This window comes from Gallus gallus, chromosome 4 (genome assembly GCF_016699485.2).
Source record: "Gallus gallus isolate bGalGal1 chromosome 4, bGalGal1.mat.broiler.GRCg7b, whole genome shotgun sequence".
Classification (NCBI taxonomy): Eukaryota; Metazoa; Chordata; class Aves; order Galliformes; family Phasianidae; genus Gallus; species Gallus gallus.
Window position 1 is genome coordinate 47,800,192 of NC_052535.1, and position 18,823 is coordinate 47,819,014.

General features: G+C 41.8%; 1 protein-coding gene across 29 annotated transcripts in view; it reads left to right on the forward strand.

Moving 5' to 3' along the window:
- ADGRL3 (adhesion G protein-coupled receptor L3) overlaps window positions 1-18,823 on the forward strand; it is a 493,084-nt gene that overhangs the window by 402,750 nt on the left and 71,511 nt on the right. For 23 of the 29 annotated variants that reach the window (XM_015276460.4, XM_015276462.4, XM_025149811.3 and 20 more), the window contains 4 exons: window positions 10,454-10,637; window positions 11,426-11,548; window positions 13,634-13,842; window positions 14,549-14,725. In XM_015276460.4, coding sequence (XP_015131946.2) covers window positions 10,454-10,637; window positions 11,426-11,548; window positions 13,634-13,842; window positions 14,549-14,725 — 693 coding nt within the window. The remainder of the gene's footprint in view (window positions 1-10,453; window positions 10,638-11,425; window positions 11,549-13,633; window positions 13,843-14,548; window positions 14,726-18,823) is intronic. The other 6 variants (XM_040699448.2, XM_015276451.4, XM_040699439.2 and 3 more) reach the window with 1 other exon arrangement.

An 18,823-nucleotide genomic window follows, 5' to 3' on the forward strand; every position in this document is an offset into this window, starting at 1 on the left:
TGGTGACTGGTGTGTGACATAAACCAATAAGAATTTTCTGAATTTCTTTCAGAGTTGATGTTTGTTCATTTTTCAAAGATGTTTCTCCTTACACTGAGGCTTTGGAGTAGTAGAAAACACTCAGCATCTGTCTTTTGAGGACTATGAAATTGGGATTGGTGTCAGAGATTTCTTCAATGCTCATCAGCAAGTGACACAAACTTGCTGTTTCTCAATTTCTCATCTTAAAAAGCTGTGGGCACATTTGCAGAATCACAGAATTGTAGGTGCTGGAAGGGACCTCCAGAGGTCATCGAGTCCAATCCCCCTGCAAAGCAGGCTCCCTACAGCAGCCTGCACAGGTGGGTGTCCAGGTGGGTCTTGAATATCTCCAGAGAAGGAAAATCCACAACCTCCCTGGACAGCCTGTCCAGTGCTCTGTCACCTTTACTGTGCAGAAGTTCCTTCACATATTGGTGCAGAACTTCCTGTGCTCAAGTTTATGGCTGTTTCTCCATGTTCTGTCCCTACAGACCACTGAAAAGTGGTTGGCCATGCCCCTTTGACTCCCACACTTAAGATATTTATAAACATTAATAAGATCCCCTCTCAGTCTTCTTTTCTCAAGGCTGAACAGACACAGTTCGCTCAGCCTTTCCTCATAGGGGAGATGCTCCAGGCCCTTTATCATCTTTGTGGTCCTCTGCTGGACTCTCTCCCTGTCTTTTTTGTACTTGGAAGCCCAGAACTAGATACAGTACTCCAGGTGAGGACTGACCAGGGCACAGTAGAGGGGGAGGATCACCTCCCTTGACCTGCCGGCCATGCTCCTTTTAATGTACCCCATGATCCCACTGGCCTTCTTGGCTACGATGGCACAATGCTGGCTCATGGCCAACCTGTCATCCACCAGGACCCCCCGGGTCCTTCTCCACAGAGCTCCTCTCCAGCAGATCACCCCAGCCTGTACTGATACCCATAGTTATTCCTTTTCATGTGCAAGACTCTACACTTGCTCTTGTTAAACCTCATATGATTTATTGCTGCCCAGCTCTCCAGTCTGTCCAGGTCTTGCTGAATGGCAGCACAGCCTTCAGGTGTGTCAGCTGCTCCTCCCAGTGTATCATCAGAGTACTTACTGAGTGTGGACACTATCCCCTCATCAAGGTCATTGATGAAGATACTGAACAAGACTGGACCCAGCACCAACTCCTCGGGGGGCACTGCTAGTTACAGATCTCCAAACAGACTCTGCCCCACTGATCACAACCCTCTGAGCTCAGCCAGTTAGCCAGTTCTCAACCCACCTTACTGTCCAGTCATCTATCCCACGCTTTCTCAGCTTCATTATCAGAATGTCATGGGAGACGGTATCAAAAGCCTTCCTGAAGTCAAGGTAGATGATATTCACTGCTCTCCCCCCATCTACCCATTTGGTGATACCATCATAGACAGCTTTGAGGTCGATCGAGCACAGTTTTTCCGTGGTGAATCCACGCTGACTATTCCTGATGACCTTCTTCTCTTCCAATTGCTTGGAGAAGGCATCTAGAACAAGCTGTTCCATCACCTTTCCAGGGACAGAGGTGAGACTGCCTGGCCTGTAGTTTCCCAGATCAAATCAATTCCCCTGGCTTCTGGATACACAGGAAGGATAGTAAAGAAATGAAAAATATGAACACTCAGTACATTAAATGAGGTCCTATTAACATGGGAAAAAATATAGAAGTTTGCTGTAAGATTTAGTAGGTGGAAACAAGAGCTTTAATAAAGACTCATACCACAGAGACCAGGCATGCAGAGTCCTCTTAAGCACAGATGTGCACTTGATTACAGTCTGAGCTCATCTACTTGCTTTGCTTGGATTTTTGGGCTGGAGCTTGGGGACCTCACAAGACTGATGTCTTTCTCTGCAGTGCCAGCCAGCAACCCCTTCCTGCACACAACTATTCGAGAGATATTGCAGAAGTCAAAACCTTCCCAGGAGGTTCACATTCTTCTTCTTTTTTTCTTAAAGTTGGTCTCAGCTGCTTCAAAGGTGTAGGTTGGTGAATACAATAACCAAACTGAGTGGTCATTTAGTGGGAGGGGTGGAAGGAAGCAGCAGAGCATCACTTTTGTAACATTTTCCTGCTCTAACAGCATTTCATGCTCTGGTTCCTGCTGTCCTCTGGGCAGTCCTGAAAACCAGTTTGACCTGGTTTGTAAACCTGAGCTTACCTTTACAGTAAATGGAGAAGATGATGAAGGTGCCACTCAATCCAGAAAGACCACAAGCTTCTGGATACACATCATCAGAGCCACCAACCAGGCCAGTACTGAGTCCCTGACAGGGTCTAGGTAGCAGATGGCAGCTGACTGCCATCAGTCATCCTTCTTGTTCTCTTAGAAGTTTTCTGTATGCTTCATGCTTTTAACATAGGCTGTTTGAATTGCTGTAGTAAGCAAAAATGAAAGGCTTTCCCCCAAGAGGTTCAAGGTATGAAGTTTAGAGCTGAGGAAAAGAGGACACTTTTTTTTTTCTTTGCAAACTTAGTAGCTCTTAGCAGATAAAAGGTGTGTCTGGGACTTTGCCAGTAGTATTTAAAGTGGATTAATTCTGTTTTTCCCGCTTCTTGCTTGCTTGCTTGCCCAGCTGGCCTCAACTTCTGTGAAGACTAAACGAAAGAAGCTCTTGAGACAGAGAATAAATTGAATTATGCCACATTTAGTTGTGTTCTTGTTGTGCCTGCAACAAGAAAGACTCTAACCTCCATTTATAAAGAAAGAGGCAAATTAATGAGGATTTTCAAGTTCCTTGTTTGGTCACTTAATTGGCTGTATGACAAAGAGCTCTGCGGTGCATGTCAAACAACTTTCAGAGTCCTCTAATGATTTGTGCCTCGCTCGACTCCTGATGCTATTCTGCACAGCCTGTCAGGAGAGGTATCGTTGTTGAAGTGGCTGGAATAAATTGGCTAGCAGTGTGCATACAATGTAGTATATTAACTATAGCTATGGGGAGTACTTTTAGCAGCTTTTTCGAGGTATCTAGATGTTTGCCTATAAGCATCAAAGTGCTCCGGACTTTCATTTAATGTAATTAAAAGGACATCTGAAAGAAGTGTGACTCACAGCAGGGTTCAGTGCTTGGGTAGCCCTTTGTTAAAACTCTGTGAACTTAATATACTTCACAGCTTGATATACCCGCACTTGATTTATGTCAGTAAGAGCAAAAATATAAATCCCCACCCTGTGTGTTTCTGCTGCATTGAGCCTGTTGTTAGGGGAGAGGAGGTTCAAAGCAGCAGCCTTGGGTTTGTCACTGGAGTCCAAAATTTTTCGTGTGAATATTGGAATGTGACCGTATATTCCTGTACCTACAACTAAGCTTCATGTGTAGTAATGCTCTCACATGTAACAGCAAAACTGAAAAAAAGTCTAATATTTTCTGTGTAACTGTGTGCTCACTTTCTGCTTAAGGCTGAGTCAGCCCTTAAATCTGGAGGCACAGGAAAAAGTCTCAGTGTGAATTGCTGTAGACACCAGTGGGAGATGTCCCTTTGATTTGGACCACTGGGAGAAAAGATGAATCTTGCAGATGCCCTAGGAGTTCCCTTGTAGGCTATGGATATTTCATCAAACAAGCATTTATCATTTGCAAGCCATTTTCCTTTCTTTCTACATCTTTGCTCACTTCCCCTGTGTGATTATTGTAGCAGTTGCTTGCATGGTCTCACATCCCAAACAGTAGGGCAGCAAATACAGATGACTCATAAACGCAGTTCTCAGCTTATTCTGTAGGGAAGATCTCATTAGATGAAATAGATCGTATGTTATTTCCTTCTTGGCAATCAATTCCTTTTATTTCAGTCCTACTTAAGGCCTTCTGACCTTAAAATATTCTTTCTCGTATACTAAGCAAAGCAAAACCATAACCTGTAATTTGTAACCTTCTTTTATTTCTCAGATGTCCTTTTTTTTTTTTCTTTTTTTTCTGCGCTCCCATTAGGAGATTATTAGTAGTTCAAGGCCAAGATTGCAAACCTCGCATGCCTAGTGCAAGACCATTAATTCTATAGTTAAGCGTTTTGTAGCTGACCTGATTTTAATAAAGGTCAGTACCTTTATTCTCAGTGCAGTGAGTTCCCAGTGCTACTGCAGTTCAGGCTATTTCCTACAGTTCTTACACTGACAGCAGAAACAGCTTTTCCCCTGAATCTATGGAGTCGCTTTAGAAATTGCTCTGCAGCGTCAGAGGAAGATCTCCATTTGCCTTCACCACGAGTAGTAACTGTGGGTTTTGGTTCAGTTCACTGAAACTGATGCCATCAGCTGTCGGTCACCTCCTTTGTCAGTAGATGTAGACTGGTGCCTCTAGGTTAGTTCTGAAGGTAGAAGTGGAGATTAGCAGTAGATATGCTAATCATCTTTTTTATTTTTTATTTTTTTTTAACCTCTTGTTGAGATTAAGCTAGATTCAATCTAAATATGTGCCTGTTCATCTCAGTGAATAGCATAGGCATTTTATGATGACCAAATTGTTTTGGAAAAAGCCTTACACTGGCTGGGCTTCCCTGTAAGCTGTGTTTTTGTGCTTTGACTAGACACTAATTTTAATTTGGAATTAAAAGAACAAATGACAGGAAGAACCATGGGAGAGCAAAGAGCCTTGTCAGACAGATTTGAATATGCATCTCAGCTAAGAAACAGGATGTAATACCATTATTTAGCCAAGACGACATTTTCCTTGCTTTGGGAGCTGAAGAAGTAACACATGTGCTTACTTTGCTTTTTTCCTACATAACAGATGACTGCTTCAGCATGTGCACTTCTTGCTGCAGAGGGATCAGGGTGTCATTCATTTGTCACTTGAAGTCCAACCGTTTCCTTAACTGGTCCTTTTCAGTGTAATAACCTTGCCAAGGCTGGCTCTCCTTGTGTGCCCAAATACCTGCTTTCATCCAGGTCTTCTTACCTGGGTGTCCATTTAGGCTGTACCAGGTACATCCAGAGTTAATGGGAGCTCCTCTTTTACTGGAGCTTTTTCTGGCCAGAGGCAACAATCGCAAACTTCCAGCAGAATTTGTCATCAGCGGCATCGATTGTGCCTCTAGTTCAATTACTTTGGAGGTTTGCAAATTTTGATAGCTTAAAAAGGGGTTTGTTTTAGCACTGTGTGTTTCATTTGAATACAGGGAAAAATTAGCTGTTCTTGAAGGCAGGTAAGCTCTTTTAAAGCGCTCCCGGTTTCTAGTAGGGAAAGGGGGAAAAAAAAAAAGCATAATATTGTGATCACTGAACCATATCTACATTTCAGTACATCTGCTGTCTGAAGTGTTTTTCATTTTCACTGTGCACTTTAGACCTGAAAGGGTTTTCATACTTTTTTTTTCTCCACCAATTTGCCATAAAACCCCAGGCTGCTATTAAAAAGTGGGATAATAATGTTTTGTGCATGCTTTGAATAAAGATGATGATGCACTTGTTTTGGAGTAGCATCCAGAAGCCTCAGACAGGACCAGAACTTCAGACAAAGCACAGTCTAAGGCTGAAACTTATTGTCATTGCTTTCTCTGGCCTTAGCACCACTGTTCTAGGAAAGGGTGAGCAGGCTTCTCTCAGCAAACTATGCCAGCAAACACCTTTTGTATAGGGGTAGCTGTACAAGCACTGCCTGTTTCACACGTCAGCTTTGACTTCAGTACACCAGTGCAAAGTACAGCTTTGTTGACGTAGCTCCTTCTCTACTAATTTTTGAAAGTGCATTGCATCAAATATTCCCTTCAGGTCAAGGAAGACAAGTGTTAGCAGTGTGAGATAGGGCTTTAAAAGTTATAAAATGCATTTCTTTTAATTAGAGATGTCATTGCAAAAGTGGTGCTTTAATGCCAGAGCTGCTATAGGAGCTGAGGCCTTGATATAAGTTGTCTGCAAAATAATTTATAGTTTGTTTTCAGTCTCTTCTTAGGGAGGTGCTGTATTGCAAAGAAGGGTGAACTGTGAATTTGAAAAATAGTCTGCAGAGGGATTCAACCAGTATTCCCTGAGGGACCTGCTGGTATTCACTTGGCATGAAGATGTATTTTCTCACATACCCTTGAAAACGTGCTCTAACACTCAGTTCATTGGTGGGATTTTTTGTTTTGTTTTGTTTTTTTCTGTCAACTGCTCAGCAGGAGGACAAAGTGAACTATAAAGGTTTAGAACATAGCACCTTTAGGACTTGACACCAGGAGAGTTGCTGGTCTTCTAAGGTTAGGGTTGCTGTGTTTAAACAACATGGCACAATGAGCTCTGGTCCCAGATTTGACAATGAGATTAGTAGGTCTAACATTTTTAGGTGATTTCCAGGTTCAATTCCCATGTAAAGACAGATTTGAGATTACAGAATCTTTTTTGTCAAAGGATAATGCTTTGGGTTTTGATATGATGAGAGATAAGCCCATGGGTGTGATATCATGGGGTATATACTCCCTCCTAAGTTTAAATTGTGTGTCACATGGTCGTGTATTCTGGCCAAGTATTTCTAGAGGGGCAGAACATAAAAATAGGTGGACAAGCAAACTTCAGTTGGAACAGGATGAAGCAGCTGTCACTAAGGAAATCAGTGGGATATACGTGATCCCCTTTAGGAATGTATAGTTACTGAAGACTCTTAGTTACCTTTTAACAATACATCTTTTAATACTGTTTTATAAGCATTTGAGAGGGAAGTTTTACATTTTGTTTCTGTTTTGTCACCTTTGACAAAATCAAAAAATCATGAGCCGTATGTGCTTATTTGAGGGGGGGGGGGGAATTCCCTCTGCAGTTTAAAACATTTATTTACACTGAAATTACACTCTTTGGTGCTGTATAACTACACAGTAAAAGAGTTCTCCACTACAGAATTTGTCTTCGATACTTGATGTGTCCAATTTTAGCCATTGTTGGAGACAGTGTATTAGACACATTCGACTTGTCATCTGGCCCAGGATGCTCATTCTGCGCAGGCTTGTGTTTAGGGAGGTTAGTATTCAATATATAGGTTGCCTGATATATTAGCATAAACCCACGCCTACACATCCCAGGATAAAAAGACAGATGGAAGGTCTTCTTTCCTGTCTCCCTTCTGCAATGCTCTTCTTCCTTCATTTGTTCACGCTTCTCACGGTCTCCCTCAGTGTAATTTCTGTTGCTTTTATACTTCTCCCTGGGTGTGTGCATACTTGTGGTCTTCATTCTTTAAGCCCCAGCAACCTTGGCAGTGGGTTTTTGTTTGTTTTTCTGTATTGTAGGGGACATTGAGATATGTTGGAGCCCATACTTTTATTTTGCCTGAGGCTCACAAGTATGCTATGGTTTCCTCGAAAGTTGTTCACCCTGTTGAGCTGTGTTTGGAAGAGAAGAAAACCACAACAGCAGAAAAGCTTTAGCATGGGAAAGAGGCAAGGTCTTCAGTGAGGTAGATGTGCAGAACTAGGTCAGAACTTCCTTAGCTCCCTCTGAAAATTTCCACCTTCATCAAGATCACCAAGGGTCTCAGGTAACACTCATCAAGTCATCAGCTCCCAGGAACACCTATCTCATGCCTTCCTTATTTCAAAGGTCCTTTGTCAGGGCTAATCCTTCTGCTGGTCTCTGAGAGGCTTTACTGGGAGACTGGCATTGTTGCTCTTTGCCAGAGCTTCATCAGTCCACAAGGTCATTGGAGCTGGTGGCAAACCAACCTAAACCTCAGCAAAATGCAAAGACACAGGCCAGTCAGTGTCCCATGTGCCTGCCTTCCCACAGTTCCCTTTCTCCTGTCCAACTTTTCCCAGTTGGCATCTGTTTCTCAAGAGACACTGTTGCTTTAACAGCTGTTTTGTTTCATTTAAACACCTACCTCAGCTCCTGTCCAAAATGCAAACATTTCATTAGCACCTCATCTCCTTGGCTTCAGCCCACAGCACTCAGCCATAATGAAGTGCTGCACTCAGAAATATAATGTGGGGAGCACTTGATTAATGCACTGAGGCAGGTGAGGGGATTGACCCTCTGGGAAAAGCAATGGGCTAAATTCATCTCAGACATATTGCCAATGATGACAGTCTACCAACTTGCTCAGATATGTGTTAGGGACCTGAACTGAAGTCCTTGGAAATCTTTTTGGAGTCAGGCCCTGGATCCAGAGTGACGTGAAGTGGCTGTTTTCAGGCTTGTCACTTGAAGATGCTCCTTGGATGGAGAGTACAACATAGTGTGCAGGAGGTGGCACGTAAGGCCTAAGTGAGGTTCTCTGTCAAGCTTTGTGTGCACACACAATTTAAAAAAAAAAAAAAATGTATATTTATTACTTCGTTTCTGAGGAAAAATCTTTGCAGCATGTGTTTCACTGTAACAGAAATATCTTGGCATCTGTTTCATGTTTAGACAAATAGACATTACCTTTCCATCCAGAGTCAGGGGCTAGATCTGCTGCAATGACTATTTTCACCATTCAGATACTGATAAAAGTATCCAGTGTGTTGTTTTGATAGAGATTTAAAAACACCATTAGCAGCTGAGCTAAATGGATGTAAGGCAAATTGTAGTCTACATGATAACATTGAAAAGGGGAGAAAAATCCTCATTTTCTGCTTTCCAGGAAGATAAGATCTTTGCCACGTTGTGTAGAACCTGCGCAGCAAAATAGTCAAGGCTTTTGCTTACTGTGAAAGAATAACGCCTTCTTTCTGCCTGCACAGAGATAAGCTACTTTTGTAAACCACAGAATTTTAGAATGAAGAGCTGCAGCAATCAGGCCTCAAGATTTTAAAACACCATAAAAGCATGCTAGAATGCTATGGATTTTTAGTGTTTCTTTTTCACCTTTAAAGTTAACCATTTTTTCCTGTCCGCATACCACATTTGTTAATATGATTTTTAGATTATTCAAGAATACGAGTTTAATAATCAATTTAAGAAACTGATTTATGTCTAATAAATTCTACTTAACAGCAAATGGGAAAGGGATTCCAGTCTTGCACTACAAAGGCTTCACAGCAAAAAGTTTTTCGCAGTAGCTATAGACGAAGAAATTTTCAGCCATTTCAGTCTGCTTCAGCAGTGGAAGCATTGGCTGCTCTGTCCTTTTGAAACCAATCTATGAGGCTCAGGAAAAATGTCTCTTGACCAAGGCAGTAGCTGCCAGGTAGGGGAAGATCTACTTAAGGTAAAGGAGAGATTTGGCATAAGAACAAATGAATTATTTTGTCATGAATTAAGTTGGAAAGTATGGGCTTTTTACTGTCAGAACAGCCCAATTCTGGCTCAGTCTTCCAATAGGAGCTGCAGTAGTATGAGAAACTTTTCAACTTGAAGGACATTTAGGATGAAGATGCTCATGACATTGTCTCCGTTAATTGTTTTTTCTGGAATCAAAAGCACCAGGAGTGGCAGGCCCAGCTGTCTGCTTTCCTGTGAATGTTGCTGTAGCTTAAACTTCCTGAAGGTCACCTGCATACAACAATTAAATTTGATTCTGGTTCAGTGTGATTTTATTCTTTTTCTGCACATTTGTATCTGACTGTGACCGGTGAGGGCGAGTCAGGATGCCCTAAATTCACTGTGCCTTGCGCTGCCATTGTAACGCTCTTTCTTAGGGTTCTGCTAGAGAGCGGGCCATGCTGCGTCCTCTTTTCATACGTCATCTTGTGGGTGGGTTTAGAGACAGGAGTAAAAACTGATGTGTTTCCATGAAAGTGACCCACAGAGTATCCTTTACGCTTGCAGCATGTAGAAAGCCTGTGGGACTGTCTGTCTTGAAAAACAGAGCTGTGGGTTTGATGCCTATGCTTTCAGCATGCAGAAAATTGTTGAGAGTGGCAGCTTCATCTTAAAGTGAAGGTTGGTTTACGCAGTCAGTGATAGCTGGCAATGGAGGTGTTTCTTTGTGGAGCAGGCCTGCCGGATGGCTGACTCCTTCCCAAATTGAGGCATTTGAAATGGAGCGTCTTATCTAAATCTCTATGGGCACCTGAAGGATGAAGGGATGTAACTTAACTGTTTCTGTGTCTCTGTGACAGCCTGTTAGAGATTATGTGGTGAGAAATGCTCTGAAGGAGTGTAACCCCTGTAGATGGATACTAGAGAACTTCCACAGGTGTCCCAGCCTGGCTTCTGAATCTTAATGCAGCAGATAGCAGCAACTTGCTTCACAGATAGCTTTTGAAGTCTATTTTCCTGCCTGTTTCTTTAGGGATTTCCACATCACCCCCTCCAGCACCCCTGACTCTTAATTCCTTCTTAATCTGAGCTCAGAGCTGATGATCACAGAAGCTGAAAATCAAGTAAAATCAAGATTTCCTCTCGCTCTCATCTAATGCAATAAATGATGATTAGCTTCATTGTAGGCTGCCCCGGTGGGTGGGGAAAGAGGTGCTGTCCTGTCCCTATGTGTGTTGAGAAGGGAACTGAGCATATGTCAGAGTTTTCAGAGGTGTTCTAGGTTTGCTCAAGCCCTTTCTTACTCAGTTCCTCTCCTTTGCAGGCCATGGTGGAGACGGTGAACAACCTTCTGCAGCCACAGGCTCTGAATGCCTGGAGGGACCTGAATGCAAGTGAACAACAACGTGCAGCCACCAAATTGCTTGACACTGTGGAGGACAGTGCCTTCGTGCTGGCTGATAACCTGCTGAAGACTGACATTGTCCGTGAAAACACCGACAATATCCGTAAGAGACAGCCCGTACATACTTAGAGCACCAGAAGGAGAGTAAGGGTTATGAAACCTGACTTCAGTCTTGGCTCTACATTAACTGGAGAGGAATCTTGGATGTGTCTTGGCCATTGGTCTGGAAAACTTAGAAGTCTTTCCAAAAGAGCCTAAAAGAATAAGATAGCTCCCTGTCCTTGAAATGCCATGGAAATGAGCACCTAAACTGCCTTTATTGCTCCTGGCTTTAAGTGCAAAATCTGTGTTAGCACATTGAGAGCACTGCTTCACAGGGAGATGGTTCATCGTAATGCAATTGTGTTTCATTTCATACAAATTCGTGTCTTTATTTGGCTGATTGTTGATTTTAATTAAAAAACAAGCATGATGGAAAGCACCAGCACTCCCACTGTGCATATGTAAAATGAGAACAACTTTCTTCTTCTATGAAAACAGATCCCAAGCACTGATAACATTTACAGAAAGTACCAATCGCCAGTGGCAAAAGAACTAGCATTTTCAGATTTTCATTTTAACCGTTGTCCTTAATATCCTGAGGTTCTTGTTTACAAGAACTAGTTGTCTTTTGTCTTCCACAGAGTACTGAATTTATTTGATTTTTTTTTTAATTAAATCTAAAACTTCTTCGGGGCAAAGATTTAAAAAGAAAGAGTCTAGTGTGAAACCTTGTAAGTGGATTCCTCTACTTTCAGATGGTCTTGTACACCATTTTTTAACTTTCAGGTATTGTGTAGGTGATTTTTTTCATTAGTGTTTTTTGTTACTGTTGGTCTGTCTTGCAAACAGAGCTGGAAGTTGCAAGACTAAGCACAGATGGCAATCTAGAAGATCTGAAGTTTCCCCAGAACACGGGCCATGGGAGCGCCATTCAACTTTCGGCAAATACCTTGAAACAAAATGGTCGAAATGGTAGGTACAGCACCTCTGGCCATGCTGGCCTTCTAAATCAGTTGTGCTTCAGGCATTGTTTGTGAATGGCTTGCAATTATTGTTTTGTATTTAACCAGTTATAACTGTAGTATTAATCATTCTGTTAATATTTACATATTAACATATATACATGTTAATGTCAGTTGCCCAGGCTCTTGGTTCACAAGAAATGTGTTATGTTGCCAAGTGACTGACAGCCTTCAAAAGCATTATATAGTGGTAAAAATACACCAGATCCCTACATGATGCGTTTGTTGGGGCACAGTGCTGCATCCAGAGAAGTACTTTTAACTACTGTTATCTGCTGTGGGAGCCTTCACATGGAGTAAGAGGCTTGTATGAGAAAAATGCAAGTTTCTGAAAGGAAAGGAAAGAAACAATAGCAGCATATCTGAATAATGGGCCAACGTGGCAGAAAATGTTGATTAACTGTTATGAGTTTGAAGTGCCTTTTTCTCCGAAGGTTTTGTACCTACTAATATTCCATAAATTTAAGATGGTAGTGTGTATGAATAGTCTTCAAGCTGTCTAGTCATTTATTTCCAGATCAGAAACGTGAGCAGATACATTTGTTGATCTCTCCAGCCTCACTGTAGGCTAACTTTAAACAGCCAGGCTTTCTACTGATGGGACTGACATGCTCCTATTTATGAGTTCCTTTAAAGTTTATACTTCATTTGGTGACTTTACTGCTCTGCAAGGAATGTGCATTCTGTGATGGCTGTTTTTTTAAAATTAAGCTGTATGTAGGGGAAAAGCACTCTACTGCAGAGTTTGATCTCTACAGAGAGTAATAGGACAGCATTACAGCCAAACTAGATGCATTAAAACTGCCAAAAGTTCAGACAATTGCTGAGAGAAAAATTTGACCCAGTGGCTCAGAAAGCGAGCTTTGCCATTGGCTTCCTTGACGGGTTTTGATATTTTTAAGTGCAGGGTTTAAAGAAGAGTGTTTCTTTTACACTTGGTGTAAAACCCAAGATGAGCAGCAAAATTCTAGTGGGACAGGCATTTCACTAGTGAACTTTGGAGAAGATTTATAGGGAAAGAGAATTGTGTTGGCAGAAGGAAGGAAAAGACTTGATTTCCAAGTATATCAGTGGAGTTCTGGTCAAACTGAGAGAGCCCCATCAATTTTTATCAGCTTGGCATTCACCTAGAGGTTGCCAAAGAGCCAGAAAAGAAATTAGCATGGAAAAATTAAGCTTGGGAAGAACCTTTGGAGTCATCAATGCTTCACCTTTTGCAGAAGCTGGAGTGAAACAAAAAATATTCCCCACAACTAATATTTATAAGGCAAACTAATCACATTTGATTCTTATTTGAAGACTGTGAATTAAAACAGGAAGCAAACAGGATGATTTCAGCTAAAAAAAAAACAAAAAAAAAACCAACAGTTTACTGGTAGTGTGTTTTTTTTTTCTGCAGGTTCCCTAGTGGTGGGTATTTATGGAAAGAGGGTTATCTGATTGACAAATTTCTGCTTTGCTTTTTTTGTTTTGCTCTTCATGTGAGATTGGAATTGTATTGGAAAGTTTTGGATTTCTTCTCCCAGAATTGACCTCACACTTCTCTGAGGTAGTCCTGATTTATTAATGGAGCTTGCACTGGACTAAATTAGTTTTACACTGCAACTCTATGGCAGGCCAGAATGAAGTACGTTTCCCAAGCGTTGCCTGGAGAATAGTGTTAAGTCAGGTGGTAAATGTGTCACCTGGCCTCTTTTCTCTGGAGTCAGTTTTTCTACTGATGCAAAAAATAAGCTCACCTTTGCTGTCTGTCTTCTCCAATGTGTTTGCTTACAAGAGTTTGTTTTGCAGTGGCAGCTCTTGCCTTTTCATCCTTGGACCAGTTGGTGTACTTCATGGTGCTCACTGGTATAAGCAGGAGAAGGTGAATTTTCATACACCACATCTTGATTCTTCCGTGCTTTCTCAAAAAAAAAACCCAAACCAAACCAAACCAAACAAAACAAAACAAAAAAACATTCAGAGAAGAAATTCATCATCAAAAACAAAAGCCTGTGCACTGACGTGAATATCTAACTTCGTACTGCTCTTATAGGTGAAATCAGGGTGGCCTTTGTGCTTTACAACAACTTGGGCACCTATCTCTCCACGGAGAATGCTAGCATGAAATTAGGAACCGAAGCGATGTCTACTAATCACTCCGTCATCGTCAACTCCCCTGTCATCACGGCAGCAATAAACAAAGAGTTCAGCAATAAGGTTTATCTAGCTGATCCCGTGGTCTTTACCGTCAAGCATATCAAGGTGAGCAAGTTTGAAAACCTTTTAAAAAAAAAAAAAAAATTCTGTTTCTATTACAAAGTACCACAAAAGTTTGCTGATCTGAGGCCCTCAGCAGTCCTTGATTAGATTTTGAATTACACATTTGTTCCTCTGCGCTTTGAGTTGTTTATGGAGAATGTCTCTTTTGTATTGCATTAATAAAAGTAAAGAAAGTCTCCTTTGAGCTGATGCCCATTGCTCAGTTGCTGACACACGTCATTCTGTAATTAAAAGCTAACAATATATTAGAATGGGCCATAATATTATTTTATCATGGTGGCAGGGGATATTAGAGGAAAGTGGAATTGCGGTGAAAAAGGACAGCTAGCACTCCTGTTAGCCAAGCACAGTCATTGCTAAAGTTGATTGCTTAAAGCAATTAATTTCTCCGCTCTGCAATGCAAATGAAGCAATCTGGTTTTGAAGAGCTGAATTTAGTCTGTGTCTGAAATTAATCAAGAACAAAGAACTAAGTTTGTATTAGCAATGAGAGCAGCAACAACCTAACTTTCTCTGGTGTTGACAAGTAATACTTGACTTCGAAGTCATTGTTGATTGTTTATCTAAAATTAAAGAGTAAGAGTTACAAAGTGCCTCTGGGGAAAAAAAAAAAAAAAAAAAAGGTAATGTGTTTAGAAATCTCTGAAACCCTATCATTTTACTGCATTTACTCATTGCTTCCCTGCAGCAGTCAGAAGAAAATTTCAATCCAAACTGTTCATTCTGGAGCTACACTAAGCGTACCATGACTGGGTATTGGTCCACCCAAGGATGTCGCCTCCTGACAACTAACAAGACGCACACCACATGCTCCTGCAATCACCTAACCAACTTTGCGGTCCTGATGGCACATGTAGAAGTTAAGGTAGGCTTTGCAAATTCACAGGCTGCCAATGCCCTGAACAGTTGCCAGTATAACACCATGTTGTTACTGCAAAGGGCAGCTGAACAGGGAAATTGCTATGTCACGGTAACTCTAATGGTAGAAACTATCTCATGTCAATCTTCTTTCTGCTATGTGGTGAAAAGGTAGACAGTCACACCTGTGCAAAGACTGCACTGATCTCCTGGCATGGGCAGTTCAGAACAGCAGATGACTGGTGAGCAAAAACTGGCCATTGATTCCACACGTCCTTTGCATTACTGGCCCAGAACATATCCTAGCTGGATCCTTGCTCCCAGGGTACTAGCTGTGCCAGCAGGGAGCAGCAAGCACCTGCATGGTGGAACAGGAACAAGCAGAGACTGCCTTGTTGGGTGTGAGTTGGGTGCCTTGCTTGCAGCAGCTGGAAATACATTCTGCACATATTTGTGAGGTGCATGTGTGCAGTCAAAAATCTTTTCCAGGCACCAACTATGGGAGAAAGATACATTCTTTGTGTCTCACAATGTGACAGCAAGCTACACATAAAAAAAAAGCTCATTATACCATCCCGTCTCAATTTTGCATCCCCTAAGTTTGGTATGTATCAGTCAGTTCCTTTGCCTGCACCACCTCCTTGCTGTAATACTGGTTTCTCATATGAGTAGCCCCATTGTGGCTAATGAATTTGTTCCTGAAAGTAAACATTCCTCATGGTGGTAGTGGCGAGAGGAGTGCACATTTGGGATATTTGTCAAGAATGAGACAATGTTTGAGTTATCTTTCATTTCCTCAGCTGTCTTTTCTGTCCTTACTTGAAAACAATTTCACTTGCGGAGAGGAGGCCCTGATTCCTGAAGGACTTTGGCCTCATGATTTTCTTTGTTGCACTGTCTCCGTTTTGTGTGCCTTGCACTGCAGCTAAATTGACCATTCTGAGCTAGATCCTGTAGGGGCTTCTGTTTGGGCAAGCCACTTCAGAGCCACTTCTACGGCTGCATAACCACAAAAGCTGTTATGGTTTTAAAATACCTTTTCTTAAATAGTCTTCCACTATCATTCCTTTGTATATGTTTGTTTCACTTAATAATCTGAAGAGGAATTTGAAAAGCTAAAGTAAAATATATATTAAAGCACTGTCATGCATGACCAAAGCTCGACAAAAAAGAAATGAGAGCCTGGCAGCTCATTTGCCACAACAGCTGGGTCCAGCTGAGAGGAACAGAATAGATTTGCTGCTGCAGGATTATGTATCTTTAGTATTCTGCAGGAATCACTACCAGTCGAGGAGCTGTGCCATTAAATGACTATGGAGATATCCTAGGAGTTGTCCAAAGAAATGGGCAATTCAGAGCATGTGTTTATAGGTTAACAGTATTCTGAAGTTTAAAAATGTTTTTGCCAGTTTCTCATAATTGCTTGAATCTTCACAAGAAATGTATGTACGGCTGCTTATCACCTGCCTGAAGTTAACAGATATACCTGAGTCACTGAAGTCAGAGGTTGCACCTGGGAAATGCAGATAGCTTTCCACTCCACTGATGTGAACAAGCATGGTCTGTACTGCGTGGTGCAGATACAGGCTAGAACTGAACAAGCCTCTTCTCAAACTGCAGCTAGGTCAGCCTTGTCTGCATGGCATTTCACATGAACCTCATTAGACTGGTAGAGCTGGTGTTATCTCATCTTGCAGAAAGAGAAGGCAAGACCCTTGCTTGCCCGTGCTCAACCAACAGGTTGGAAACACCTGCAGCTGGAAGCTTCCTTAGCGCCAAGGCAGTGTGCTGTCTCCCTGTGGATGTTTCTGGATGTTTGCTCTCAAGACTTTTGGGTCATGTTTTATAGCTTGGCTGCAGCCAAAGTATCAGTGCTTTAACAGCCAAATTGGCTTCACTTTGCTTATTCTGATGAAACCAGACAGCTTCCTGGCATGTTTCTTTTAGTGATCATGCCAGTCTGAGGGTGAGGGCAGGTGGGTATCCTGCAAACATCTGTAACTCTTCTGTCTAGCTGCTCATCACCTTGCTCTTCCTTGTCCTACCATCTTCCTCTGGTCTGCTGGTGGAACTGGCCATCTGGCTATCTCAGTGCAAATCTGGGAAGTGACATGTGTCACATTTCTTATACTGCTGCAGTGAGTTTTAAAACCTTTCTAGCTGAAAACCTGCTGCTTTGGAGAGGTAGTGGTTTAAAAATAAATGGGAATTGTTGTCATCCATTGACTCACACTCATCTCTTGCAGGCATGCTCTAGCGTGTTTTTGTTGTCTTGCATCTTGTACAAAAAGGCCGTTTGTGCATCTGAAACCTTTTAGGTTGTCTTTGAGATAGGACAGTCCCTGGGGAAAGGATGCTGCATGCTTATGCAGGACCTCTCACAGTGGTGTTGGGGACAATGGGCTAGCATCCCTAAATGAAACTGTCCTAAGCACTATTAATGATATTCTGAAATTCTTGCCACATTAACAATTTTCTCCTGTAATTAAGATCTGTGATTTACTGAGTTAAGTTTGGTGGATTTTTGGAAGCATAAGGAGCTTCCTTTGCTGTAATGAGTATCCTCAACACCCTACCTAATGAGACTGAACACTGCATGTCACGGGGAGTGGACATCTGATTCCTGCTCCTTAATCAAAAGCCAGCACCAATCCGACAAGTGTCACTTCTGCTCATGAATGATCTTCCTCCCTGGTTGCATGGCAAAAGAGCATGTTCTCCAGAGGAGACCTTGGTGGCTGCTCTGGGAGTTACAGACTGGGATTTAATTATTAGCAGAGCGTATGTGGCAAGGCGGAGCTGGGAGGTAGCACTGCTGAGCAAATGATTGATGGCCATGTGGCTCTCAACTCGAAACAGCAATATGTCTTTGTCCAAAGGAGCAGAAAATGTCATTGGCTGACCACGGGTGTCAGGGATTTATTGGTGTGCTTCAAGAGAAGAAGTTGCTGGGATCAATTCCAGTCTTAATAGGACTCCAAGTTAAGAGGAGGAGACTTTACTTTTGAAGATACCTTCTGACTGTTAAAATTAGTTGGGCCCAGAGTTGTTTATGTGCCCAAACTGAAGGCCTCCCATTATTTACATAGGGATTTGGACATACTTGGAAGCTTCCCTGGAAGTAGCTTTGGGCTAGAATGCATGGTGGCTGTGGAAAAAGGCGTGTCTAGAAAAATCCTGCCCTATATATTCTTTTCCAGGGCTGGGACAAATGTATTTAGTTATGGTAAACAGCAGTGCCCAAACCCAAGGGCTTACTATGCACGCAGGGAGGACTTAGAACTGCTGGGAAGAGCCATGTGCCTGTACCTGTTGGTGCATCCTCCCAGTGAGGGTTGACCTTCTGGACCCACAGTGGTCCAAATTGCCCTTCTGGACAATTTTCTGGGGAAAATGAGAACCTCTCTTTGAATAGAGAACTTACAGCTTGGAAGCAAATCACTGTTTTCATCAGCTGGGAAGTACATTTGGCCTGTGTTATTGCAGTCTCGTGGTTATTTTGTTAAATTATGAAATACATTTAATGTAGATGAGGTCTGTGTTAAATATCTATCTATTGTTTGTATCAGTGAAATAATCATTATGACCCTTAAATTCTATAAAAACATTGTAGTTCCCATGCCAAGAGAGGAAAGCCAGTAGTTAAATAAGTCATTCTTCCTATGTAATTGCTTCATGGTTACTCTTCAAAATTTACAAACTGTTTTTCATATGAGCTTGTGTTTTGCATCATAATAATTATAGCAGTTGCATCTTAAGTGTACCATGGGAAAAATATGCAGCCAGAAAACAAGTTCAGCGGTAGTGGAAAAATGCAATTAAAAAAAACACCCAGAACAGAATAAGCAAAGGTACCTTAGGGTAGATAAATGTTGCTTATCAGTGTGTAGTGAGTGCCAGAACTTACTCTTCTTTAAATAAGTATATAAATAAATAAAGAGGAAGGAAAAGGGCAAAAAATAAAGGTGTTTTAACAGTTGCAATTAATCTGAAGCTTTCAGATGTTATTCTATACCACACACGTTACATCATGCTAATTATTTGGGGAATGGAAAGCAAGCCGAGGAAAGAAAGAAATAAAAATATATGAAGTCTAAATGGAATA